At 54.9% G+C, this 26,583-nt stretch overlaps 2 protein-coding genes and 1 long non-coding RNA gene across 7 annotated transcripts in view; 2 read left to right on the forward strand and 1 right to left on the reverse strand.

Moving 5' to 3' along the window:
- The first annotated feature begins 10,677 nt into the window (after positions 1-10,677).
- On the forward strand, positions 10,678-12,121 carry LOC137483772 (uncharacterized). Its single transcript, XR_011004639.1, has 2 exons — positions 10,678-10,880; positions 11,661-12,121. It is a non-coding gene; the product is annotated as an uncharacterized lncRNA (long non-coding RNA).
- Positions 12,122-15,498: 3,377 nt separating this feature from the next.
- Positions 15,499-21,583, forward strand: SLC29A4 (solute carrier family 29 member 4). The gene is made up of 10 exons (XM_068207155.1): positions 15,499-15,690; positions 16,336-16,467; positions 16,579-16,692; positions 16,772-16,900; positions 17,353-17,427; positions 17,791-18,056; positions 18,143-18,278; positions 18,791-18,978; positions 19,240-19,480; positions 19,555-21,583. The coding sequence occupies exons 1-10, from the start codon at positions 15,531-15,533 to the stop codon at positions 19,695-19,697; spliced, it is 1,584 nt and encodes a 527-aa protein (XP_068063256.1). The 5' UTR covers positions 15,499-15,530; the 3' UTR covers positions 19,698-21,583.
- Positions 21,208-26,583, reverse strand: part of TNRC18 (trinucleotide repeat containing 18) — a 56,497-nt gene continuing 51,121 nt past the window's right edge. For all 5 annotated transcript variants that reach the window (XM_068207145.1, XM_068207147.1, XM_068207148.1 and 2 more), the window contains 4 exons: positions 25,173-26,479; positions 24,635-24,871; positions 24,092-24,166; positions 21,208-23,528 (listed from right to left, as the gene is read on the reverse strand). In XM_068207145.1, the coding sequence (XP_068063246.1) occupies positions 23,322-23,528; positions 24,092-24,166; positions 24,635-24,871; positions 25,173-26,479 (1,826 nt within the window). In that variant the 3' untranslated portion in view covers positions 21,208-23,321. The remainder of the gene's footprint in view (positions 23,529-24,091; positions 24,167-24,634; positions 24,872-25,172; positions 26,480-26,583) is intronic.

Genomic DNA, 26,583 nt, shown 5'->3' on the forward strand with positions numbered 1-26,583 from the left:
GACTGATAGTTTCTTTGGCAGTTTTGGAATAAATCCTTAACTGCCCTGACACTGACTAGGGCTTTTCAAGGCTGAGAAGTGCTGCAGACTATTTTTAGGGTTGTAATGTGCCTTCTCTTAAGTCTTGGGTAACAGTTATTGAGCAAGTGATTAGTGAAGTACTTGGTGAGTGTTACTTCCCTTTGCCAAAAGGAGCCTGCTTTGCCTTCTGTCTAGCAATGTGGGTTGTTTCCTTTCCCTCCACTGACTGCTTGCAAGGAAGTAAATATAAAGAGAGGCAAGGAAATTGCAGATCTTGAGAGGAGGACTGAGGCTGTGTGCTCCAACTATGTGTGAACTCCCTATCACAACTAGGCAGTGATGTTCTTTTAGGATTGGGTACTGTGAACAATTCTTCCCTGGAGCAGTAGCAGGCAGTGGGCTCTGTCCCCAAAGCCCTGTGTGGGCAGATGGGCTTCCCCTGCCTCTACAAGTACAAAGAAGGTGGCAGCCCCTGGCAGGAGAGCTCTCTCAGGGAGGCTGCTGTGAGTCCATGTCAGTGGAAGGTGTTTGTACACAAGTGTGTGTGGGAGAGATCAGGCTTGTTTATTTACTGCAAACCCTTGACTGTCCTAAGTAGTTGGTTGGAGTGGCTTGTGGTGTCCTCTCCAGAACCCAGCACATTCACAGCAAACCCCTGAGTCATGCTGAAATCTCACTTAATCAAGAGACTGGTCTGGCTGACAACTCAATTCCATGGTCTGCAGTTATTTCTTTCTATTCTGCTTTACTGCTCTCAGCTTTGCTGTGATGTTCCAAGCTGCAGAGTGAAATACAAGTCTTGAAGTAAATATAAGCTCAGTGAGCTTTGCTGGCAAATTGAACCACCCAGGAGATGTCTTCTCATTCCAGACTAAAGCTGGTTAACATTCCTGATAACATCCTTGGAGGTTTGGCCTAGACTCCACAAGCACAGTTAGCAGTAAACATGCACCAGCAACATAGGTCTGCTAAGCACACAAGTTTTACAACTCTTGAGTGTGGCAAAGGCCATGTTAAACCCCTAAATGTAATTACTAACTTTACAGTTAAAAATGGAGATCATTTATTGTACTAATTTTATTCCCTTCTTAATTTCCATACCTTATTTTCCACAGGTGAGTAGGAGAGCCCATATTCACTGTATTTGTGTCTTCCATATGCTGTAGTGTGTTCCTGCTCCTGAGCCACACACTGTGGAATTGCTGTGCCCTACTTGGTTCACTCTTCTTAAATAGAAGCTGAAAGCCAGTTAAAAGTATCTTCTTGCTGTTGTAACGGAGAAAATCTTTTTACAGAGCAAAAATATTCATGTTCTGAGGTTAGTGACCAGCTAGTAGGGTGGAAGAGGTAATTTCTGGTTCCCACTGGCTGTGTATTTAAGAGTGGTGACAGTAGTTTAATTGCATGAGGATATAAACTTCTTCTCAGATAAAACATGACTGGTGTAATTTCCCTGTGATGGCCTTGGGCCCTCAGTAACCACCCTGTTGTGGTGTGCTACCAAAGTTAGAATCCTTTCAGGTTGGGGGTTTATCCCAGTGACACAAAGATGTATTACTATTTTTTTTTTCTTTAAACATAACCAGAAATGCTGTTTGCAGCTGCATCCTCGCCTGAGTGTGGAGCATGTGATTGCACTGTTGTTCTCTGTGAATCAGGTGGTGTCTAAACGTTTCTGTTCTGATGCTCTGACAGACCCAGGGTAAGCCAAGGAGGCTCGAGCCCTGTGCTGTGGCCACAAGCTGCTGGTCACAGGATATGGGAACACCTGTGCAGTCCCTCTCAGTTTAGACTGACCTTCCATGGAAGGACAGTGTTTGTTCTGTACAGCCTGTCTCTCTCTCTCCAGATGGGCTGTACTTCTTGATAGCTTTTAACTCAGTGGAGGGTTGAGGCAGAGAACTGAAACAACCAAAGCTGGGGAGGGGGGAACACTGAAAAACTTGGAATCCTAAACTCAGGTCTTAGCTTGCAGTGGGATCAGTTCCCAATGAGTACCGTAGGGAAGGAGCTGTTTCTCTTGATGTGCAAATGGGCAGCGAGTGCAGGTCCTCGGCTGCTGTCTCGACATCTGTCTGTTTACTCTGTATTTCAAGTTCTGAGGCAGAAAGCTTTTATCTGCCCTGGTCTCTTCTTATGTCACTGTTTCCAAAATACAAGTGATAGATATGAATCTAGCAGTTAAAAGGCAGGGCCTGGCAGAGGAGGAGGAGGAAGCAGAAAGCATCAAGAGGTTGGTAAAAGCTGTTTGTTCTGGTGCCCTGTTGAACAAGACATTGGCACGAGTGCTCCCTCTGGGATCAGGTGTGTGCTTGTACCTTGCTGCTCTGGGTCCTGCACGGTGAGTTTCTTGGCTGTGTTTTACAGAGAGTGGGGGTAGAGGTGGTGGCTTTTCAAGTCTGCCTGAATGCAAATAAATACCTGAGAAGACCTTTAATGCAGTGACAGGTGTCTGCACAGAGGGAACTTGGTCTGACCTGTGTGGGATAGTGAAAAGGGAGGAGTGAGCAGAGGAGCCCTGGGCTGGGTGAGCGCTGAGCCTGAGCACAGCACTCTGTTCCATCCCATGCTGTGCTTTCTTGGCTCCAATAATGGCATTAGCACCAACCAGCATGCAGTAGGACAGTAGGATTTCTTTCCCTGTGGGTTGCTGAGCTGTTCAGTATCCCACTGGTGTGTGCAGATGCTCCACTGCTGTTTGCAGAGCGACAGGAGTCTTTGTCCAAAGCGTTGGTGGGGATTAATCACTGCAGAGGTTTGGGAAGTTTTATTCTGTGCTCCAGCTGTCCTGGCTAACAGTCAACTTTATTTAACCTGTTAATATCTGAGAGCAAGGCCCGAGTGTCTTCTCCACATGTGGAGAGCAGGCCTTTCTTTTCCTGGAATCTGCTGGCCTGTGAAAGGCTTGCAATGAAGAAAGCATGGCTCTGACTGTAAATAAATCCTTTCAGATTCCAGTTGTACAACCAAAGGAATTCAGCATATTCCTATTTTTCTAATCATGACATGCCTTCATTTTAATGCTCTTCTGACTGGCAAATCTCATCTTACACTGCTTTGAAAATAACGGGCACGAAGTTGTAGTTCTGGCTTGCAAACAGCTGCCGTTGTGCTCCTTACAGGTGTCAGTGCTGTGGCTTTGGCCCTGCAGCCGCAGGGACCCTGCATGTGTCCAACTCAGGAGTGGGGAATCCCCAAACCTGTAGCTCTGGGTTTCTGTGGGGTGTTGACTCAGCCCTGGGTCTACCTGGATCTGTTTGCTCTTGCATTTGCTTCCTTACCTGGAGAAAACCTTGCATCCTGCAGTGCTCACTGACTGTTTGGTATCTGTGTCGATAAGTGGAAAAATCTGTCTAACATTCCACCTTACCAAGTGTCTGACTCTCACTGCTAGCCCGTCGCTCTTTGTAATTTTATAACTGCCTAAGAAATTAAATCTGTGTTGTGATAAGTATTCTGTGTCTTCTTCCTTTTGTTTGCTACTTGGAGATGGGGCCAGATAAGATATGGGTAAGGCTACGTGGCCCACACCAAAACAGCAGCAGTTCTGAGCCCTCGGTCTCAGCAGTGCTTTGTAGCTAGTCTCCACACTCAGCTTGGGCTTTGCAGGGACTGGGAAAGGACAAGCTGAGTTGTTCCTGGCACATTTTGCTTGCAAATGTAATTTTCCCTCTTGTTCCTTCTTAAAGCTGCTCTTCCCAGGACTTGAATTTGTGTATTTTTCTCATGCTGCTCAGGTGAGTTTAAGTGCCTTTATTCCTTTTTTTTTCATGGGATGCATCTCAAGCAGTACTTTCATACCCAGCCCACTCCCTGTGCTGTCGCTCCAGGCTCGTTGCTTCGCTCATTCAAGCCCTGGAGGAAGATGTGGAGCGAGCCCTTGCAGATGGGAGAGGAGGCAGCTCCTGCTGCTGAGTCCTTCCTCCTGCAAAGCAGCGATGAGAGCTTTGATCAGGGTGGACAAGAGGAGCAAAAGCCTTTCTGCTCTTGCTGGCAGTGTTGCAGCACGCAGGATGAGATGAGTGAGAGACTCCCTGTTCTCCTGCGTGGCTGTTTCATGGCGAGGCCCCGGCTGAGGAGCTGCAGGTGCCACCTCCCCTGATCCAGCTCTGGAGGGCAACGCTGCCCTGTCGCTGCTGCTTTGTGCCTCCCTTTGCTCCAGGCAAAATCGGCTCTGCTAGCTCAGATGAGTGTCTCTAAACTGTTCACTCGGCTGCTGGTGATGTTTCCCTGTCCCCTGCCTGGAGCAAACTGAAGATCTGAGGTGGATTCAGGCAGTGGCAGTGACTTCCATCTGCTTCTCCTCTGTCCTCTGTGTCCCAGGTGGATAGAGTCATCCAGACCCACTCATGCTTTGGGAGGTCCAACAGCCCCTCTGCTTCTGCCCTAGAGGAGCAAAGCAGAATACTCTCCAGTAAGCATGGGGAAAATTGTAAACAGTGGGTCCTACCCAGCCCTGAAATAGGCAGCTGTGGTTGCCTTCAGGACAGCAGTTTCACATCTGTCTGCTGGTACTGAGTTTGGCCCACTGAGCTTGAGTTTCAAGGGAAGGGACTGAGCAAGCCCATGTCCAGTTATTTCTCTTACTACAAGGGTAAACACGGACACGTGCCTCTGTTCCTCCTTGCTTTCTCTTGGTACTGAGCAGGCTTTTGGGTTTAGGTGTGATGATCTGCCCAGTGGTCAGGCCCTGACATCCTTCACTATGCAGGGCCTGAGTCCAAGATGAAACAACTGAGCAGAAACACAATCCTGGTGTGAACAGCCCCACTTGGGCTGTGGCTGAGCTGAACACATTGCTGGGAGCAGAGGAAGGAGTGAGACACCAGCAGAGCAGCTCACACTGCCCCTGGCCTGGCTGCTTTGCAAGGTTTGCAGCGTCACTTTTTTTTAGAGTCAGTGGGCAGAAAGGAGGAGCTGGAGCCAGAGGTGAGGACCAGCACCACTCTGATCCTGCCCAGGCTAGGGAGCAGCTTGTCCCTCTCTGCAGCACCCACACTCAGCTGGTCCATGAGCATTCACCTCTCCTGTGCCATATCCAATCCACACCAATCTCAGACAGTTCCTTGGCAGAGACTTTTTTGGCTAATTAATGAACTGTGAGCTAATTGAGGGCATTGTGCCCAGCTTGCTGGAGCTGAGGACAGCTGATGCTGGCTCCTCCAGCACTGGGTTATGTTTTGGGTTGGGGATTTTAGCAGAGACTTCTACTAAGTTACAGGTTATAATAAAGGATTTGGAGATTGTTGTATCTGGGGTAAGTCCATAAAGTAAGCTAGAAGGTTTTGGGAGTATTTTGATGTTTTGGATGCTGTTTTGCAGGGGCAAGGGAGAGACTCATTTCTCCACAAGCATAGTCCGGAGCTGGGGAGCACGGAGTGATGCAGGGGCACGGATGCACTCTGTCCATGTGATCAGATCCACCTTGGCCACACGGTGGGTACAGAGTCACTTTTGGGTGCCAGCCTGGTGTGTAACTTCTCAGCATCTCCCTTGTCACTGCTGTCTCCTCCTCCCTGCTTGAGGGAGGCTGGTGACACCATCAAGCCACTGCTCCTCAGTAGCTGCAGATCGGGGCTGATAATTTATTTTATCTGTGGAGGGCAGGCAGAGGGATGGGCCAGAAGCCTGGGCCTGTGGCTGGTGAAGGGAAGGCTTCTGGGAGCCAGCAGTGGGGGGCTGTGCTCTGCTGTTGTGCAGCTGCTGGATGGAGGTGCAGTGGCCTGGGGCCACGGAATGTCCCTGTCCCTTCCTTGGGACCATCCCAGCCTTCTGTCCCCAGAGCATCCATGTTCTTTCTTCCCTTCTCTGGTGCCATCCCAATCTTCTTTTCCTGGAACTTCCATGTCCTTTCCTTCCTCTCTGGGGAGTGGCCCTGCTCCTTCCCTGGGAGCATCCCAGCCTACATGTTCCCTAGCAGCATCCCAGTCTTTTTCCTCCCATAACCTCCCTACTCTTTTGCTGGCAGCATCCCAGCCTTTTCCCCTTGGTGCATCCACACTGCTTCCCTTGTTTACTCCCATAACATCCCTCATCCACTTCAGCAGCTCTGCAGCACCTTCCGTGCATGCTGAGGGCATCTGCCTTGCACTTGTGCTCTTTGACCCAGATCCAAATTTGAGATGGGGGGAAAAATACTGATCTGTGTTTGCCTTCACCTGAGCCAAAACTGCTGGGGGAGGCAGAGGGCGCTTGGCTGCTGTGTGTGCCACCAGCTCCTGCCTGGAGCTTGATCCATGCTGGGATGAGGGGACTGTGGTGGGGCCAGAGCAGAGTGGGTCTGGCTCTGTGCCGCTGCTCTGCTGTGTTTTCCTGAGCAAATAATGCTGCAGCTTTTGGAATTGGGCCCAAAACTTGAGTTCTGGCAGGGGAGGGCAAAGCTCTGGGCTTCACCTGGCCCCACAAGCTCTGCTGTTGGCTGAAGCCTGGAGCAGGGCTGGTGTGAAGGGAAATACAGACCCTCTGTGTCCCCTCCCTCTGCACCATGGGGCACAGGGCTCTCTGCTCCCGGTGTCCCCTGGGGACCCCTCTGCTCTCTGGGGGCACCAAGCACAGTGAAATCGTGCAGAGCATCTCTCCTCTCCTTACTCGAAAACAATTTTGGAAATGAAAGTCAGGAGACAGAGCCAGGGACGTTATCTCACCTCTTTTTGCTGTTTCAGATAGGAAACAGCCTTTTATCTCTCCCAGGGTGAAAGGCAATTTGCATTTCAAGAGGTCAGGACGAAGCTTTTTCTCTTTACCATCCGAAATTCGTTATTCAAAGTCTATTTGGAAACAAAACAACACATGCACGGGAAGATGGCCTCTGCAGGCTCAAATTAACTGTTCCTGTCATCCCTGATTTCCCTGGCTGCTGCTGGAGGATGCGAGATCGAGGAGGAGGCACAGGCACTGCTGGAGATGTGAGTGGAGCAAACCTGTGAGCTCCTCGGAATGGCTGGAGCAGCTCCAGGGCTCGGGGGTCTCCCCTGGGAACTGGGGGGGCTTTTCACCACCCTGCCCTGCACAAGCTTGGCTTAGGCGGGTCAGTTCCCTGAGGATAGCTCCAAACCCACCTCCCTGCAAACCCTGCTCCCTTCCAGCTGCCACACTCGCCTGGCCTGGGACCTCAGCCTGGTTCCAGCAACCCAATCCTGCCCCATAAAAAGCCTCTGGCAGCCTAGAGCTTCGCTGGGGCTCGCTGGGCACTGGTGCTTTGTTTTCTCAGCTGCTGCCTCTGCCCTCACTGCTGCCACTTACTGATATCAGAGTTTGCATTAGCAGGTGCAACTCTGGGATATTCAATTACCTGTAAAGAGCTGTAGCAACACAAGGCATTGCTGGAGGCATCAGGGCCGTTGGTTTCAGGGTTTTTTTCCCTCGGTTTCGGATGCTTTGTTTTGGTTTTTACCTTGCATTTAAAGGAGACGTGAGGATGGGTAAAGTGGCATTGGCTGAATAAAAAACATAAGTAAAAAGTGGAGTAAAGAGAGGGAGAAATAAATAAATAAATAAATAATCCTGTTTATTAAATGAAACAGCTGGGTAGGAAAAAAATGATCTCCGGGAAGAAAGCAGCTCCCTGGGCTATTTTTAGCTCTTTTGTTTCTCCCCCCCTTTCCACCCCCACCCTCCTTGCACAGTCTGAGGGTTTGGTGCATGTCAATCCTGCAGTTCTCCCTCACCTCCTGAGTGCCAGGTGATGTGCTCTTTTCTTATTTTCTTTTTTTTTTTTTTTTCCCTCCTTTTTCTGCATCTTATTTATAGCACGGAGCTGGGGGGAAGGGCAGCGGCATCAGGAGAGGCAGTGCAGGCATCGCCCTCGGTCCTGGCTGGGGAAAGGAGGGGGCAGCAGGGGCTGAGCCTCTCCTGCAGCATCCGCGGCTGGACATGGGCCCTCCCTCTGCTCCTCGGCAGCTTCAGGAGCGGCTGCCACCTCCCGAAATTCCCTTTGCCTCATCTTGGGGGGCTCCCAGCAGCTCCAGGGCAGGGGCCACATTTGGTGTCTCCTCTCAGCTCTTGCACCAGTGGCGCTGGAGGAGCCCTGGATTTCCACCAAGTCTTCCTCTAGGCACCATCATTCCCAAACCCATCCCAGTGAAGCTCTCCACTGCCCCCAGGCACTCAGCCCTGTAACCTTCCCCTTCCCCAGCCATCCCTCCCAACTCCCACACATCCCACCACATCTCCTGGATGCTGCTGCTGCCCCAAGGCCCCTCTCCCTTCATCTCCTCTGCCACCAGCTCCCCCTCACCGAGCATCATGGGCTCCCATGAGCATCCTCGTGGGCTCCCATCTTTGTGCCGTTATGGAAGAAATACATAATTCTTTTGTTATTCAATTAAGAGTTTAACACACAATCAGGTGATCGCTTTAAGAGGATTTCCTATAAGGCAGGATTTGAATAACGGGGCTATGAGTAATATATTCCCTTAACTGGTTTATTCCTTTATCAGATTTTTTTTTTTCCCCTAAGCACTTTAATGCATTTACTTTCCCATTGTCGACACTTTTCTCCGGGCTCTTCCTCCCTCCCCGAGCTTATGCAAATCCCCCCGTAAGGCGTTTAATGTGTGTGTGTGTCAATAGTGCCCAAATCTTCGCCACAGCATTAGGCTTCATGCATGCCCCGGCTGATTAGAGGGGTGGTGGGGCCAGCCTGGCTACCCAAACTCCCTTCCAACCCCCACCGTGGGGCCAGCCAAGGGGCCTCTGTGCTGGGAGCTGCATTTTTCCAGAGAAAAGGCTGGAGCTGAAAGTAGCTTTTCTTTGCAGGGTGAATGGGGAGCGCCAGGCTGACCTGTCTGCCGCTGTTTGCTGCCCTGTCGCTCAGATTTCGGGCTGCGTGGAGGTGTTCGCTGGGAGAGGGGGATGGCTGTGGGTGGGATGTGAGCGGAGAAGGAAGAAGAAGGAGGTAAAATAACCCCTGAGCCAGCGTTAGTGTTGGTTTGTGCACACACAGTTGGGCCCGTGTGGCAGAGGGTGCTCAGGGTGCCTGCTGGAGCCCTGTGGGAATGACTTGGGCATCACTGGCAGGAAAAACTGGGGTTTTCCCACTTTTTTGTGCCACCAAGGGCTGAGGTCGTGTCACCCTCACCACGCTGCTCAGCCTCCCTCGTGCTGTGGGTTTGCTTCCCCTGAGGCAGCCCCTGGGATTTGTTCTGGGGTGGTGAAACAGCCTTTACAGACCCGGGGTGTGATGTACCCGCTTACTGGGGGAGAAGCCTGGAGCCTGGCTCAGGGGGATGTGTTTGCCTGCTCACCTTGGTGGAATGTTCACTCTGACACCTACAGACGTGCTGGGACACTGGGGAAAGGGGAGCCTGAGGAGGAGGGCAGCAGGGATGAAAGGAGTAGCAAAAAGGGTTGGCCTGTAATTCCTGGTTTTCCCACTGCCTGAGGGTTTTGTGGCTGCTGGTGAAACCCTTCGTGAGCACAGCAGTGGGGAAAACACCCCTTCCAAGGGTAACTGTCACCATTTTCTCCTTCCAGAGAAAAATCTCTCTCAACCTGTGTCTGTAAATAGCCTGGTGAGTGGGAGCGGGCTGGACCGGCCCTTCCTGGCGTTGTTTCCTCTACGCCCACCACTGATTGTCTCCTTTTTTTATCCCGTCCTGCCACTCTGCCTGTGCGTGCAGCAATTATGCAAAGTTGCAATCAAGGAGCTGAATTAGGAGCTCATCTTGGATTAATTAGTGATGGATGCAAATCTGTTCCAACAAAGAGGAGCGAGGGGAGTGCAAAGGCCATGGGTATCCTCCCAGGGTTTCTCCAGCTCTCCCAGGCTTGTTTGAGAGTAGGAGGGATGCAGAGTAATGCCTTGCAAGAGAATTGGGGCATCCACGTGAAAGAATTTGGTTCTTGGCCTTGGGACAAGGCTTGGGTGCACCAAAGCTGATGCTCAGCTTAGCCCCTGCATCTCCCTGGAGGTTTTAAACCCAGAGCTTTGGGCTTAGAGCATCTCCTCCCACCCCAGCCTTGCTGCAAAGCTTGGGGAAAAACCAGTTAATCCCTGCGGCCTCCAGCGCTGAGCTCCTGCCAGCACTGGGGATTTCTGTTCGCCTGCAATCGGATTGTGACAAACCCCTCCACTTGCATTGAACAAATTCCCTGGCTACTCCCCGCTCCTCGCAGGCCCCAGTAATCCCCCGAGTGTGACTCTGGCCAAGAGGCAACATCCCTGATTAATCCCCGCCGTCTCCGTGCAAAGCCGCTGCTGCCGAGGATGCTCCTGGTGCTGGCACGACACGCTCGGCCAGCGCTGGGAGCAGACCCCGGGGAAGGATGCAAAGGTTGCAATGCTATTTAAAGGAGCTTTTCCAAGAGGGGATTGCAGGCTTGAGAACAGCCTCTTCTTCCTATGAAGTGGAAAAGATGCATGTGCAGCGCTCGCGGGGAGCACTGAGCCAGGGGGTGTGGGAAGGGGGTGCAGATGTTTCATCCCTTTGCCTGCCCCCCTCAGTGTCACCCACCCCAGCGGGTGCAGAGGGGACACCCATGGGGCACAGAATAACCAGGGCAGCCTGGCAGAGTGAGCAGGGCTTGGTTAAGGAGCTCCTTAGCCAAGGGATGGCTCGTGGCTGTGCCCACAGGGATGGGGACAGTAGGGACAGCCCATTCCCATGGTCCCCAAGAATTTAAGGCCTTGGCTTGAGGTTTTTGGTGTGCAGACAACTGAAAGGTCTCTCCTTCCTCTCCCCTATGCAACAGCAATGATTAATAAAACCTGACTCGGCTGGAAGGGCAAGGAAAAAAACAACAATACAGGACATTTCTGGAGATCGTCCTAATCCAGCATCTCGGAGCCAAATGAATCAGCAGCTTCTTATTCTGCTGGCAGGATTAGGCAATGTTCGTCCAGGCTCCTGGGAAGTGAGGTGAGGCTCTGCATAGCAAGGAGCAAGGTGGCCACAGGGTGTTGGCTGGTTCATGGAGCCAAGCAAATCCCTCCTTGTAATCCTGCAAACACTGCTGGGATGCACCCACTCGTGCTGGGAGCCATGGGACAGCAGGGAGAGGCAGGAGAAGGGGAGAATGAAAAAATACCTCTAAAAATCTGCAGTGTGGTTGAGGGACGAGGCTGTTGGATGTGGGGGAAAAACTCGAGGCTGGGGCTGTGTGTAAGGGATGTACTCATGCCACAGGGACCAGGATGCCTGGGACCAGAGCACCATGCCTGGCTGGTTTTCCTGGCTGTTAAAGTGGGTCAAGCAGAAACCCAAGGAGCATCTGAGCTCTCCAACCTTGAGCCAACTATGTGGAAACTGAATTATTCAGGGCCAGCTTAAAAAATTGAAGAGCCCAGCAAAACTCCAGGAGAGTGCAGCCCGTGGGACCCCCATACCCTTGTCAAGCAGAGGCAGCTCAGCCCATGCTCAGGGGCCACCTTGGCGTTTTGGGAGGGAGGACAGTGTTGTTTGTATCCTGGGGATGGGCAAAGCAGAGAGAAAGCACCCAGAGAAGTTCACCCTGATGGATTTATCTCCCCCTGTTCCCTGTAGAGCTCCAAGCTGTAGCAGCTTCCTTGGGTATCCCAGCATGGCTCTGTCACACCTACAGCAGGAGCAGTTGAAAGAGAACCCCCTTGTCCCCTGAAACGAGGATGTCTTGATCGTGTGGTTTTAGAGAGGAGGCTAAAACTTGATCTTTGCCACCAGGTGTTTGGTTGAGGCATCTCCCTGCAGCTCGGAGAACACCACATCCACTTGGGAGCTGAGGTGCTCCCCTCAGCTTGGGTGTCTCTGAAGGACCACCCCTGCTTCTGCTCCTGGGGCTTTGGAATGAGGAGAACCAGCTCCTGGGGGGAATCCCTGTGGTGAGTAATGCTGCCTGGCGAGTGCCGGGAAAAGGCGGGTGCACATATGCTGCAGCTCATCCTGCTCTTTTCGTGGAGCACTCGCACTGTCTGGGTGCCAACCAGCGGCAGACACGGCCAGGGAACCCCCCCCACCACACTCACCCCCCGTTTTGTTTTTACATTTCCAAGGTTCCTGGAAGAGGGTGACGGAGTCTGGTGTAGAGCAAGGGGATGTACCCCAAGGAGAGTGAGGTGCTTTGAGATTTTACAATGATACTATGAAATCAGAGCTGAACAAATGTGCCACAGCAAAAACCCAAATATCAAACAGCCCAAAAAATCCCCGTTTGCACCAGAGGGCTGAGCTGTGCAGGTGCTCAGCTCAGAGGGGAGCAGGGAAGGCTGAGCCCCGGCTCCAGGCCGTGCTTGGCACAGCAGTCAGGTGCACTTTGAGCCAAACTCCTGCTATTTCTGCCAAGGAGAAAAGATGGAAATTTCCACCTGGCCTGTTTTCTTGCCTGTGCTGAATTTGCAGGAGCCCCTTTCCCCAGCCCTGCTCCCTCAGAAGGGCTGAGGCAGTGCAGGCGGTTGTGTCTCTCATTTCCTCTGGCGGCAGCAGCAGCAGCAGCGCATCCCCAGCCCCACACGCCGATTTACACAGCGCAGCATTTATTGACTGCCAGGAGATTGTCATTCACAGCCCAGCGCCGTGCAGCCACGGCCTGGAGCAGGGATGGTTCCTCTCCTCCTTCCTGCTGCCTCCATCCTCACACACTCCAGGGGGAAAGTCCAAGGATGGTCCCCCAGGGATCTCACCCAGCTTGCTGGGAGCAGGCACCTGCTAAGTCCCTGCTCTGTGCCTTGCTGCTCCTGGAGAAAAGCATCAGATCCCCGTGTTGAGCCTGCAGCCTGGGCCAGCTCACCCAGCCCAGGAGGGGTGGGGACACCCACGACATCCCTGCCTGGATCACCCACCTTGGGGACACGTGTCTTCTCCCTGGACAGATACCCACACTGCCCCATGTTGCTGGTTCCCTTCCTCCTCTGCTTCCCTTCCCTGGTTTTGAAGGGAAGCAGAGACCCTCTTGGCTGTTTCTTCAAAAAGCTGGGGGATTGCTGTGTTCTGTTAACCAGAGCTGCAATCAATCCATCCATCCATCCATCCATCCATCCATCCATCCATCCATCCCTCCCTTTGTCCACCCATCCATCCTGATTCCATCAGCCCCTCTTAGACAAAACCCTTCACAGGGCAGGAATGACCGTCTCCCTGAAAAGCTCATGCCCTAAATGAAACTACCGGGGCTTTCTTCCTAATTAATCTCTCTTCGCAATTAGCTCCGGACCTCCGAAATCCCTCTAAGACACCTCTAGCCAGTACCTCTAGGCGGTTCCTCTAGGCGGTGCCTATGGCCAGGGGTACGGGCGTGCATCGGGAAAGCTTCTCCCGCGGCCCCGGGGCCGGCGGGGGGGCTCGGGGGAGGAGCGGGGGGCGGGCGGGAGGCAGACCGGGGGGAGGCAGAGCCGGGGGGAGGCAGACCCGGGGGGAGGCAGACCCGGGGCCGCCCCCGCTCCGCGCCGCCGCCGCACTCGGTGCCGGCCCCCTCCCGGCGGAGGCTCCGGTATGGCGGGGCCGGGGCCCGGCGGCCGCCGGGGCTGAGCGGGGCGGGCCAGCGCCGGTGCCGCAGAGCCGCCGCGGCGGAGAGAGGTAAGAACCGCCGCGACCTGTTGTGCTCGGCCGGGACCGCCGGGGAGCGGGGGGAAAGGAGGGGAAGCCGCCGCTCCGAGCCCTCGCCCGCCCTGGCCCCACTGAGCATCTTCCCGGCTCCCCCGAGCATCCTCCGGGCGCGGCCGGGGCCGCGCTCCGCCCGGCCAGGAGCTTCTCTTTCAGACAGGGGACGTGGGTTACTGAATCCCCCCGTTTATGGCAACTTCGCCGCTGGCAAGATGTCGGGAGACCCTTTTGCCAGGGCAAAAATGGCTTTTGTGCCCTAACAGGAGGGCTGCGGTGCCCGGGGGTCGGGCAGAGCCGGGGGACAGCGGGGCAAGGGCTCCTCTCGGGCGAGACCTCCCACCCCTGCCCGCGATGGAGAAACGCCCCCGCCCCCACACTGGGGCCACAGGGGCGGCAGGGTATAAATCCGTAGGGGCAGACGGATGTAAATCCAGCGGGAGGAGAAAATCCAATTTACGGCAGCGCAGGGATGCTCGGGGGAGCGAGGCGGAGAGTGCCGGAGGCTGGTCCAGCGCCGCGGCTGTGCAGCGCATCCCGCATCCCGCTCTGCTCCCGGCCCCGGGAAGTTTGGGCCACACACAGTACGTACGAGGCTTTTCCAGCTGGTATGCTCTCCAGCTGGGATTCCTGCTATGGAAAAACCCTGCAACAGGCTTTCCGGCATCCCGGGAGATGCTTCCCACTGGGATTTATTGCCTGGGGTGGCAGCAGGCACAGGAGGGTGTGGGTGAAGGGGATTGCAAGCAGCTCGCCTGGGAGCAGCAGGATGGAGCGGTGTCCCCAAAACAACGTGCCCTGCTGGGCTGTTCTGCTCGCGGCGCTCTGGGATGGGGGGTGTTGGGGTGAACCCCAGCATGGTGCAGGAGGGGAACCCCATCCCAGCCCCCCAGCAGTGCTGTGACCTCAGCACAGCCTCGGGGCTGGGGCAGTGCTGCCCTGTGCACCTGCCCCTGCATGAGAGAAGCATTTTAGGCTCCCGGAACTCACTGACAGGGTCTGTGGGCACCACGTCTGCCCCACACCTCAGGGCCCTCCAGCATCCAACGTGTCCTGGCAGCTGGAAAACCTCTCTGCTCCTGCAAACGCCATGTCTGGCAGGGAGCCCAAAGAAATCACTGTCATTGATTTTTCCTCCCTTGCCTGACTCAATCTACTGCCTTGGAGGAGATTTTTCACCACCACCACCACCACCACCCCTGGATGCCAGGGAGATCTGCAAGAGGTTGGGCTGGGGACAGACAAGGAATTCAGAGCAGCCCCCTGGGGTTGAACCACAGGGATGAACCCTGTTTTGCATGGCTCTGGTGGGGTCACTGGAGGATGTTTATTTGGAGAGCTCATTTTGGGATGCACTCAGTGCAGCCCCTCGGGTGTGATGCTGGGGTCTCTCTGGCAGGTCCGTGCTGGCTCTGATCCCCCAGAGCAGCAGATCTGAAAAAAGCAGGGTCAAATCCCATCCCCTCTCTAAAAGCTGCAGGAGTGTGTCTGCCCGGGCTGGTGGCTCTGCCCCAGCCCCAGGCACCAGAGATGCTGAAAAGGGCAAAAAGCAGAGCAAATGTGCTGCCTGCAGGGAGCGAGGGCTTCCCGAGGCAGCCAGGATCTTCCCCGCAGCCGCCTTCCCTGAGTGGATTTCATCCATTAATTTCTCTAATTGCTTTTGGAAATCACAGTGGCGTTCGTCTTTGGTGGCATCCCAGTGAGGTGCTGAGCCAGGCTGTGCCTCGGGGGTGGCTCGTGTGGGTGCCCCACGAGCACTGCTCACCACCCCAAAGCCAACCTTCTGCTCAGAAGGTCGGTGGATCCCATTTGCCTCGGGGAAATCATCTTTCCAGGTGGAAAAAGCCATCAGAACCACTGTGATACAGCGAGGTGGAGAAGGCTCAGGGCCACCCACGTGTCATCGTCCCTTGCAGACCCCCAGCGTCACCCGAGGGGGACCTGTGCACCCCAGGGGTGTCACTGTCACTGCTCTCCCTCCCCCTCAGGGTGGCCAGGATGGGCTCGGTGGGAGCCGAGCGCTTCAAGGAGCTGAGCCCGGCGGCAACGCCGGAGGGGAACGTGGTGATGAGCTTCAGCTTCGACAGCTACCAGCTGGAGGAGGACGAGCTGCAGCGGGGCAGCCAGGCCAAGGGTGTCCTCACCTTCATGGAGCCAGGTGAGGGCAGGCACAGCCCAACCTGACCCACAGCCAGACGCCAGCTTCCCTGCTGCTTTCCCACCCGCTTAGGAGCTTCCTGGGATGGGTTTAATATCCACAAATAGCCTGAAATATCTCAATATTGCCCACTTCCCTTTTTCATCCCTTTTTTTACCCATGTGAGCCACCAGCACATCCTATAACAGCTCTGCAGGCTGGCAAGGCATTGAGGATTGGTGCCCAGGTTCTCCTGCCAGGCTCACCCCCAGCCTGCAGCTTCATCTTTCCCCATGCAGGACTCAGGGACACTCCTGGGATTCACCCCAGCCCTGCTCCACATCCTGAGGCAGTCCTGTCCACCTCCACACCCACCTTTGACCCTTCCTGCGCCTTGACTTGTGCTGTCACCTGCACTGCCTGTCTCTCAGTTTGCTTAGCTGCAATTAAAACTCACCAGACCCCCAAAGCCCAGATGTTTTCCTGATTCCTGGGTCTCACTGAAATGTCTTTATTTAGGGAAGGAACTTCTCAGAGCTGGGGCTGTTTATTTGTACATCTGCAGGGAGCTGGGCTGTTTCATTGCCTCAAGGCTGGGGTCTGACTTGGGTCCCAGGGGTGTAGTAGTGCCACTGTCATGTCTTTTTCTTTCCTCTTCTGGGGCAGTTTCTGAGGACCCCGAGCCCCAGGATCGATACCATGGGATTTATTTTGCCATGCTGCTGGCTGGGGTGGGATTTCTCCTGCCCTACAACAGCTTTATCACCGATGTGGATTACCTGCACCATAAATACCCAGGTAGGTCTGGAGCAGCTCCAGCACATCCCTGACGCCTCAGACCTGGAGAGAGCTCAATCCCACTTCCAAGGGAGCTGAACTCTTGTCCCCCCATCACCTGCTTCTCTTCAGGGACCTCCATTGTCTTTGACATGAGCCTCACCTACATCCTGGTGGCCTTGGTGGCCGTCATCCTCAACAACGCGCTGGTGGAGCTGCTGAGCTTGCACACCCGGATCTCCGTGGGTGAGTGGGGTCCCTGTACCCCCAGGCAGTTCTGTCCCCATGCTCTGCCCCTGCCACCACCTCTGTCTCCTCCCCACAGGCTACCTCTTCGCCCTGGGGCCCCTGCTCTTCGTCAGCATCTGTGACGTGTGGCTGGAGCTGTTCAGCCGCCGACAAGCCTACGCCATCAACCTGGTGGCTGTCGGGGTGGTGGCCTTTGGCTGCACAGGTATGTGGCAGAGCAGCTGGGCTGGGACATGGCAGGTAGGGGTGGGAAACAGCCCCATCCCTGAGCCATGGTCTCCTGGGACAACCTCCTGCTCTGATCCCTATAAGCCTCAGATCCCTGCCCCGTCCCATCCGCCTCTGTCCGGGCACTGTGGGACTGCCCAGGGGCACCAACACCAAACTGGCTACTGGTCACTGACACCACTGATCTGGGCCACCATGGTGGCATGCCAAGCCCCCACACCTGGTGGCCACTCTGGGTGGGAACAGGCATAGTGGAGCATCCATGGAGGGGAAAAATGGCCCTCCTGCTTTTGGAGCAAGGAGGCTGCTGGAAGGAGCGGCTCCCAGCTGCCACAGCACATGGGTTCCCTCTGGGATTTCTTCCCCCTTCTCGGAGTTTCAGCTGCAGCAATAATCCCTCCTTCTCCCCTCTGTGCATCTCTCCTGAAGTGCAGCAATCCAGCTTCTACGGCTACACGGGGCTGCTGCCCAAGCGCTACACGCAGGGAGTGATGACGGGCGAGAGTAAGTACCCACAGCCACTGACCATGTCCACAGCCCGCCACATGGACTTGCACCTTCTCCTGGGGCCCCAGTGAGCCACACTTGGGTCCCCACTGGCCTCACCACAGCCCAGCTGGGTTGCCAGCAGATCAGGGATAGCCCAGGGTGCTCCCCAGCAAACCAGGGAGTTAACTGGTTTCTAAGTCCCTGCACTGCCATGCCAGGCTGGGGGTGGGATGTCTGCCAGGAGCTTTATCACCCCAAAATCACTGCTGGTGACTCCTCTATACCGAGAAGCATCACATCCACACGGTGGGGGATGATGAGGATCCCTAAGCTGGGATTCAGTGGAGCCCAACACTAACAGCTCTCCCACACCACCAGGCACCGCCGGGGTCATCATCTCGCTCAGCCGCATCTTCACCAAGCTGCTGCTGTCGGACGAGAAGGAGAACACCGTCATCTTCTTCTTCATCTCCATTGGCATGGAGCTGACGTGCTTCATCCTCCACCTCCTGGTGAAGCGCACCCGCTTCGTGCGCTACTACACCGACTGCTCCCGCAAGGGCCTCCCGGAGAGCCGCGGGGCCGGCGACCCCGGCACCGGCTACCGTGTCCACCACGACGTCACCTCTGAGGACGTCCGATTTGTAAGCCAAGGGTGGGTTTCCCTGCTGGCCCCTGGGGTTCTTTGCCACTGCACCTCAGCACTGCTGTCCTCTCTCCCCTCATCCAGGAAAACCGGGAGCAGCGGCAGCCGAGCTCACCCCGGGGCAGCCCCGGCCCCGAAGCTGAGCTGGCCGGGAGTGGCACCTACATGCGCTTCGATGTCCCTCGGCCCAAGATCAAGAGAAGCTGGCCCAGCTTCCGAGGTGAGTGGTGGGCTCGGGGGAAAGGCATGCCCCTGGGGTGGGATAAATGATTGGTGACCCAGTGTTATGAGGGAGGATCATCCCCAAGGCTGGAGAGGGACTTTTGAAAAGGATATGGGATAGCAGGACAAAGGGAAATGGCTTCAAACTGACAAGAGGACAGGATTAGATGGGATATTATCAAGAAATTCTTCCCTGTGAGGGAGGGGGGGCCCTGGCACGTGCTACCCAGAGAAGCTGTGGCTGCCCCATCCCTGCAAGTGTCCAAGGCCAGGTTGGACGGGGCTTGCAGCAACCTGGGACAGTGGAAGGTGTCAGCTGGGGTTTGGAACTGGATGGTCTTTAACAGTCCCTTCCATCCCAAACCATTCTACGATCCCTTTCCTAATGATGTGCCCATAACCATGGGGCAAATTCATCTTTAGGAGGCACCCCTGGGGGTCAGACAAAGCTCTCAGGCTCTGCAAGGGGGCTGGGCTGCAGTTTTGGCTGAGCTGTGCTGTCCCTGCCAGACATGCTGCTCTACCGCTACGTTGTGTCCCGCCTCATCTGGGCCTACATGCTCTCCATCGCCATGACCTACTTCATCACGCTGTGCCTCTTTCCCGGGCTGGAGTCGGAGATCCACAACTGCACGCTGGGGGAATGGCTCCCCATCCTCATCATGGCCATCTTCAACCTCTCTGACTTTGTTGGCAAGGTAGGAGAGAGGCCAGAGCCAGCACTGTGGGGGTCTGTCCTTCTCTGGTGCCCTCTAAGCCACTTGGCTCCACCAAGGGTCATCTCCACCCACAGGGGTCTAACCAGTGTGAGGTTGGTGCTCACCAGCATGGCCAAGGTTGGGTTCCCACAGCAGTTGATCTTTCCACCATCTCATCTCCTTGTTGCCCCATTTTGGGCACAGCAGGGCCCTCCCCAGCCCCCTCATCCCCCCCAGTAGAATCTCTGCCCCTCGCTGCAGATCCTGGCTGCCCTGCCCTACGATTGGAGAGGGACCCACCTCCTCGTCTACTCCTGCCTCCGCGTGGTCTTCATCCCCCTCTTCATCATGTGTGTCTACCCCAATGGGCAGCCCACCTTCGGCCACCCCGCCTGGCCCTGCATCTTCTCCCTCCTCATGGGCATCACCAACGGCTACTTCGGCAGCGTCCCCATGATCCTGGCCGCAGGCAAAGTGAGCCCGGAGCAGCGGGAGTTGGCAGGTAGGACCGAGCCCTCCCGGGAAGCCCCCACGGTGTGTCCACAGCACCCTGACACCCCATGTCCCTTCCCACAGGGAACACCATGACCGTGTCCTACATGACGGGCTTGACGCTGGGCTCGGCCGTGGCGTATTTTGCCTACAGCCTCACCAGTACCTCTCACAGCACCTGTTTCTACACCGAAACCTCCAATGGCTCCTTTACCTCGGGGTACTGAGCCCTGGGGCGGGGCAGTGGGGACAGGATGGGACATGCTTCCTACCATGGTCCCCAGCTCAAGGAGGGAGCCTGGAGCCAGAAAGCCACCCCAGCATGGACAAGGACTGGTATCCTGTTGGTACAGGGCTGTGGCAGTCCCAAACGGCCTGTGCTGTCCAGCCAGGCACTGAGCAGGGCCGCTGCTTGGGGTGACATTCCTCCCACCCCAGGGGACACTTCTTGTTGCTTTTGGGGGTCTCCCCATCAGCAATGTGCAACTCTGCAGTGAAGGCTGGGGATCTTCTGTTTGCACCAAGCCATTGACAGGAGGAAGAAAATACTGCCAAATCCCAAAGGGAATAGGACCAGCACTGGGGAGGAGGGTGATGGAGGGCTGGTGAGGAAGAAGAGTAGCTAGAGAGGAAAGAAACACCCCTTCAGTCCCCCGTGGCTCTGGGAGGGTGGGTCTCGACTTCCATTGATGGTGCTGCAGGTTTTCACCAGGAATGGCTTGAAATCACAGTCCCTCCCTAAATATATGAATCATATGGTTGGGGAAAAAAAGGTTTTTTTAAATTGTATCTTGTTTTACCCCGTCTAACTGCAGCAGAGGCAGAGTCTTGCCTCCCCCCACCCCACACTGTGAATCTGCTCCTTTGTAAGGGGTAGAGGGGGGGGTCCCAAGGCTACAGCACTGCCAGTGCCACCTGCAGACCACTGCTGAGCTTCAAGATTTAATGCACAGGATGTAAGTGAAGCTGATTAAATAATTAAATGTCTTTGCAACAGTGGCTGGTCCTTAGCTGTGCCACTGGCACTTGGCTGCTGGTGATGGGCTGGGCTGGCAAACACACACAGGGTGGTGCCTGCTGCCTGTCCTGTTGGGTTTTGGGGTGGCCCTTGTGCTGTTCCTTATCTTCAGTGCCCTCTTTGTCACCTGGGGTGGTTGAACACGTCACCGGGTTACACCAAACCCCTGCCAGCCTGCAAACTGCCGTGGGCAGCACACAGGAGAGGGAACAGGCCAAGAGGAGCAGAAAACATCAGGAGAAAGTGCCAACACCAGGTTTTGGGACCAGCTGTACCTCACTGTGCCAACTGGCAGGTGCCACCTCCCAGGGAATCGAGCCCAAGGAGCCAGCGAGTGCCAGGCCTGGCCCCAACCCGGCCCCTGCAGCACGGGAAGGTCTGGCCGTGCCAAGCTCCCGCCTGTAGGAAGTGCAGATCACACCAAAAAGAGCAAAGCCAGCGTTTCATCCTCAGCACATGGTGCCCTGAGCATGGTGGCAGGGGGAGGACTCACACCTCCAGCCCACAGGCCCTGTCCAGCAGACACCTCTACTCCAGTGTCCAGTCCTGTCCATCGGTGCCACCACATCACACAGATGGGTTCTCCCTGAAAAGCCACCAGGCACCTGGGTTGTGTCTTTCTCCAGGGCAGGGGCTGAGCCAAAAAGCCATCATTGCCACCAAGGGGAGAAAAACCCTGTGGTCAGGACAAGCGAGACAAAGAAAGATGCTTCATTGGGTTGCTTTTTTTCAATTAGATTTTTTTTTTTTTATGAAAAAAGATCACACTGAGTTCTCCAACAAACAGAATGCCAAAAAAATTGTTTTAAACAAAACATAAACAAAACAAAACAAAAAGACAAAAACCTGGCTCTCCTTTCCTCTCGATTGTCTGAAATATCCTTGTGTTCCATAGAAGGCAGTGGGTTTTAAGTGCTTTCTATTTAACATTAGCATAAAATCTCTCTCGCGCGCTCTCTCTCTCGCTCTTTAAAATATGCTCACACAATTTGCTTCTAGAAGTACAGTACACTTTGAGCGTGGGGGGTGTGCCTGTTCCCAGATCATTTACAATCACAATCCAACAGGAAATAAAAAATAATATTCTAAACGTCAGACTGTGTTCATTTCTGCCGTTGTGGGTTTTTTCTTTTTTTGTTTTTTATAATTTCATAATTTTTTTCACAGTTTTAAAAAGTTTATATTTATATATATATATTTATATTTATATTTATAATTAAAAAGTTGAATCCATTTAAAGACTTATAATACAGGAGGGCTAAAGAGTCTTTTGGTACATTAAAACTGTACAGGCTAGAACCGTCGCTGTCCGCCGTGCCGAGGCGCCGGTGGCCCGGGGTGGAGATGGTACGAGCTCAGCACCATGTGGTTTGTTAAAAGGACGAGGGTTAACTCTGTGGGGCTGTCCCTCACCCCTGAGCCCTGGCCTCCAGTCTCTGGTACGCAGCCAGGGTGGAGAGTTTCCAATCTGTCCTTGGCTTTAGCGTCTCCCCAGCGGAGCCTGGGCCGAGCCGGGCCCCGCTCCGCGTCCCGGCGATCCGTAGTGCGAGTCGGGAGTTGCAAAGATCAGTGCGTCTCTTGGAGTTTTGTTTTAAGTGCAAGGATGGTGCGTCGTTCTCCTCAGGGTCTCCTCCAGTGTTCCCTCTTGCCAGGTGTAACCCTGGAGCAGCAGTGGCGGTGCCGCGGGTCCGGCGTGTGCCCAAGGGGAGCTCAGCTCCTCCGTGCATGGAGGAAGCTGAACGGTGCAGTCCCTGAGCCCGAGGTGGCAGCGGGGCTCTGGCTGTGGGAGCGCCGCGGGCGGGCACAGCCGGGTGCACACACTGCCCTCGTTCCCTTCAAATGATGGCAAGGCTTCCCAGCAGCTCCACATCTCAGCGCAGGCAAGGCATGGCAGGTAAAGCTGGGTGAGGGATGCCAGAATCCAGTGGCCTCTGATCTTCTCTCCTCCAAGCACCAAGCAGCAGCTTTTCCCAGTCGTTTCCTGCCCCTTCACTGAGTGCTCTAAGATGAGGTCTCAGTTTGCCATGTGTCACCCCCCCTTGCCACCTGCTTGCTCCCTCCAGCACCTTCGCAGAGCAGAAGGGCTGCAGAGCTGCAGCGGGTTCAGACTGTTCAAGGCAGTGGGAAAGCAGTGTCCCAGACTGGGTGTTGGCTCCTCTTCCACCTGGCTCCTCCCAGGCCAGAGGACTCTCTTCTGCCATCTCTGTGCTGGGGCCAGCCCTGCCCTGTTCCACACGCTGCTGGAGGGGCCTCCAGGGAAAGGGAACGGTAAAAAGGCGCTGAGAGGATCGAGACGAGGCGCTGAGAGAGACTCATCTCCTTTCTCTTTCACCCTGTCCTTCCTATAAGGGGTCATGCGAAACGAAGCAGGAAAGGGAATATAAGGACGGAGAGGAGCGCACGCAGAAGGCAAGAGGGTCCTTCCACGCGCGGGCGGCTTCCGAGTTACTGATGGGGAAAAATGACACAAAAGGGATCCCTCCTGCCGGGGGGTCCCGCTGGTGAAATGATCACGAGACCCATGTGCTTTCCTGGACCAAAAGGAGGAAGGGAGAAGTTGGTCAAGTGTCACCTTACTTAAAGCCACTTCCAGAAGAGCCTTGGGGTTCAAGCACTGCCACCACCACCCCCAGTGGCATCTTCCTCGAGTCCTGTAACTGCTTCCCCAACCCCTTTCTTCAGCCTTCTCCTTCCTCCTCGCGTCTCTCGCGCTCTCCTGTCTGTAGTGTGACACAGAAATGAGCATTGAAAGAAACAATCATGTCGTCTGAACAGGCACGTCCTCAGGTTTGTCCCATCCCTTCCCAGGGGGTGGCATGTGTCCCCTGGGCAGTCAGCAGATGACAGGGACCCCGTCGGTGTTGAAGATCATGCCCGTGGTGGGCTCGTAGGTCCCTGCAAGGTAGTAGAGGTCCTCACTGTCTTGGTATTTCTTTGTCTTCAGCATCTGCTCATATTGATCCAGACCAACAACAAGACACTTGTGTGAGATGGTCTGGACATCATTTTCATCCACGTGAGAGGACTGGTAGAGGGCTCTCTGCACAACAGGAAGAGAAGGAAGGAGGTGGGGAAAAAAAGGAGCCATTAGGTCACACAACATTTACAGCATCATCTTCAAGTAGGAAAAACACTCATCATAATTGGATAGGACTCTGCTCACACTCAAGAACATCTCACTCATCCCAACAGCCAGCCCAAGGGAGGGACACTGGGAATCTGCAGAGGTCCATGGCTGGACAATCCCTCCAGCCCACTGAACCTGAGCCCTGGCTTTCACTTGGCTCCCACTGATGAGAATGCTGCAGCTGCCCGGCACACACACACAGGGAAATATGGAGGCCAGGAGTTTGTCATCCTCATTTCAAGGATACAAATGTAAAGATGGGTGCTGGATACCAGCTCCCTGTTCTTCCCCACACCCAGCACCTGCAGCTACTCCCACCCTCCCAGAAATATCCATCCCAAGCCCTGGGCACTGCCAACTTTGCAGCCGAGGCAGAAAGCAAGAGCCAGAGAAGTTTGGGGGGGCATTTCCCAGCAGTATTTATTTGTTACAGGGTACCCAGCATTCCCTCCCAGCCTTCCCCCAGTCTCACCAACCTCCATAAAGTCCTTCCTCTGGTTGGACGCCTGCAAAGCTGTGGCCAGACTCCTGCCCGATTTCTGATCCCAGCGCTGTGCCCAAGAAGAAAAGAGGAAACAGAAATGAAAACCTGGGGAATTTGTTTTTTTCCATGCCATCACCTCCTGCCCACCACACGTGCTTTTGGAACTTCAACCCCTGCCCACTGTTACTTGGAATAAATACTGTTGTAAACCAGCTGTACACATGTGCAAAATTAAGTGTTTCGGAGCACCAGGCCCATCCTTCTTACACTTTTAAGACTTGATCTGGCTCTTGACACTTTTTTTGGATGCACGCAAAAGTCTTTATTTCCTAATACAAAGAAACCCACCCCTCCCTTCTTCAAGAAGCCAACATTGGGCTTGCCCACAGCATAGGCAGCCCCCACAAGATGAAAGAATGGGGTCGACCCCTTCAGGGTACCAGTAACAAACTGGGCCTTGGGTGTTTTCTTCATTGTTGGAAACAAAAGGGAGCAAGGAGCTTTGCAGCCCTCTCAGCAAAGGAGACCAGCCTACCTTGCCTTCATTGAGTTTCTTCCCAGGGTTGGTTTCTTCTGGGTGATAAAACCATTTGACTCGGACCACCATGTTGTTCCCCCAGGATTCCCACATGCTCTGGATCCGGCCAATGTAGGGCAGGTTGGGGCGGCCAGCGGAGAGGAAAACCGCGCAGTCTCCGATGCGGATAATCTCCTTGCCCCGCACGATGGCCTTGTAGAACAGCTTCCTGGCCTTCCCTTTCATTCCTCGTCTCTGCCAAGAGAGGATCGTGCAAGTGGTCAGACAGGGATTACCCATATTTTCCTTATACACCACTGTTCGCCCTGCTCCACATGCATCCCTTTGCTGTTGGCAGAGCCACAGTATTCCCACAGGAACTGGGGCAGAGGGGTACACCACACAGAATGGCTTCCCCAACACAGTGAAAGCCAACCCCCATCTCCCTGCACACTGGACACTGGCCACATGCCAGCAGTTCCACCACCCCAAGAAAAGGGAAGAGGCACCAGAAAGCAAAACCAGTGCCGAGTGCTGAGCACCATGGAGCATTTACCTGTGTGGGTTTCCCAAACCACTTCCACAGCTGCCGTGCCGGGAGGAAAGCAGCGATCTTGGGCCTGTTCTCCACGGAGGGCAGGCGCTGGCGCTTGGCCAGCTCCTTGGTGGTGGGCAGGTGGATGCCCTCGCGCTTCTTGGGCCGGCTCTTGTTGCCGCTCTGCGGAGGTGCCGGCTGCTGTGCCGGCTGCTGCGCCGGCTGCTGCGCCGGCTGCTTCTGACTCTGCGGGTGGGAGGACACCCGGGATTTCCCTGCCTGCTTGGTTTGCTTGGGTGGGAGGGTTTGCTGCACCGAGGAACTCGGCTGGGCCTCAGCTACTTCATCGTCAGAGCTGCAGGAGGAATCTTCATCCGTAGTGGAGGAGGAAGAAGAGCTAGAGCTTGATGAAGAAGAGGTTGATGAGGTGGAGGAAGAGGAGGAAGATGAAGATGAAGAGGAGCTGCTGCTAGAAGAGGAAGAAGAGGAGGAGTTGGAGGAAGAGAGAGGGGTGGATGCTCTTGAGCTGGCTGAGCTGCTGTCCTGGGCTTCCCCTTGGTTCTTCTCAGCCTCCTCTTCTCCCTCTGACTCAGAGCTGCTGTCACTGCTGTTGCTCTCTGACTCCTCCACACCTGCTGGACCTGCTGCCTTTTCTTCCTGGTCCTTCGAGGCAGCAAGGCTCTCTGCTGAAGAATCAAACTTTCCTCCAAAGCTGGCAGGGGAAGGGTCTCCCTCAGCCACCTTGGCTCGGGAAGATTTCTGCTTGCCCTCCACACTCACTGCAGCAGAATAGCCCAGCCCCAAGAGACTCTTCCCATCTCTGCGACTGGCCAGGTTTGAGTCCTCCAGCATCCTCATTGCCTCCTTCATCTTCTTTGTCTTTGGAGACATCACACCCTCATGGTCCAGCTTGATCAGGATTTCGTTGTCATGCTTCCTCTGAGCCTTGACCATGGTGCCAAACTCTTGTGTCTCTTCAGTGGACCGCCCTTTCTTGGCCTTGGCTTTGGACACAGAAGCATCGCTGGAGCCAAAGGCCGCCAGCGTTCCCGGGAGATCGCTGTAGGGCTCCGTGCCGAGGATGCTGCCGAACACAGCAGGCTGGTAAGAGGGTTGTGGGGGGCTGTGCAGCTTCGTGGAGATCTTCATTTTGCTGGCTTTTGACCGCTTTTCCTCTGTGGGAGCAGGAGAGCCTCCAGTCGGCAGCGGTTGTGATTTTCGTGACCCCTTCATGCTTGGCTTGCTCAAGCAGGTCTGCTTCTCTGGGACTGAGGAGGTAACAGGCGAAGAGTCCACCTGATCCTTCTCTTCAGGCAAGGCAGCCTCTTCTGCAGAGGGGAAGAAACACAAAGACATGATGTTATCCCTCCAGATGGGCTTTATTAGCTCAGACACAACCAGACACCAGTGCTGACTGGTCTCTGGCCAAGCA

The sequence above is a fragment of the Anomalospiza imberbis genome, chromosome 16, assembly GCF_031753505.1.
Source record: "Anomalospiza imberbis isolate Cuckoo-Finch-1a 21T00152 chromosome 16, ASM3175350v1, whole genome shotgun sequence".
In the NCBI taxonomy this organism is placed as follows: Eukaryota; Metazoa; Chordata; class Aves; order Passeriformes; family Viduidae; genus Anomalospiza; species Anomalospiza imberbis.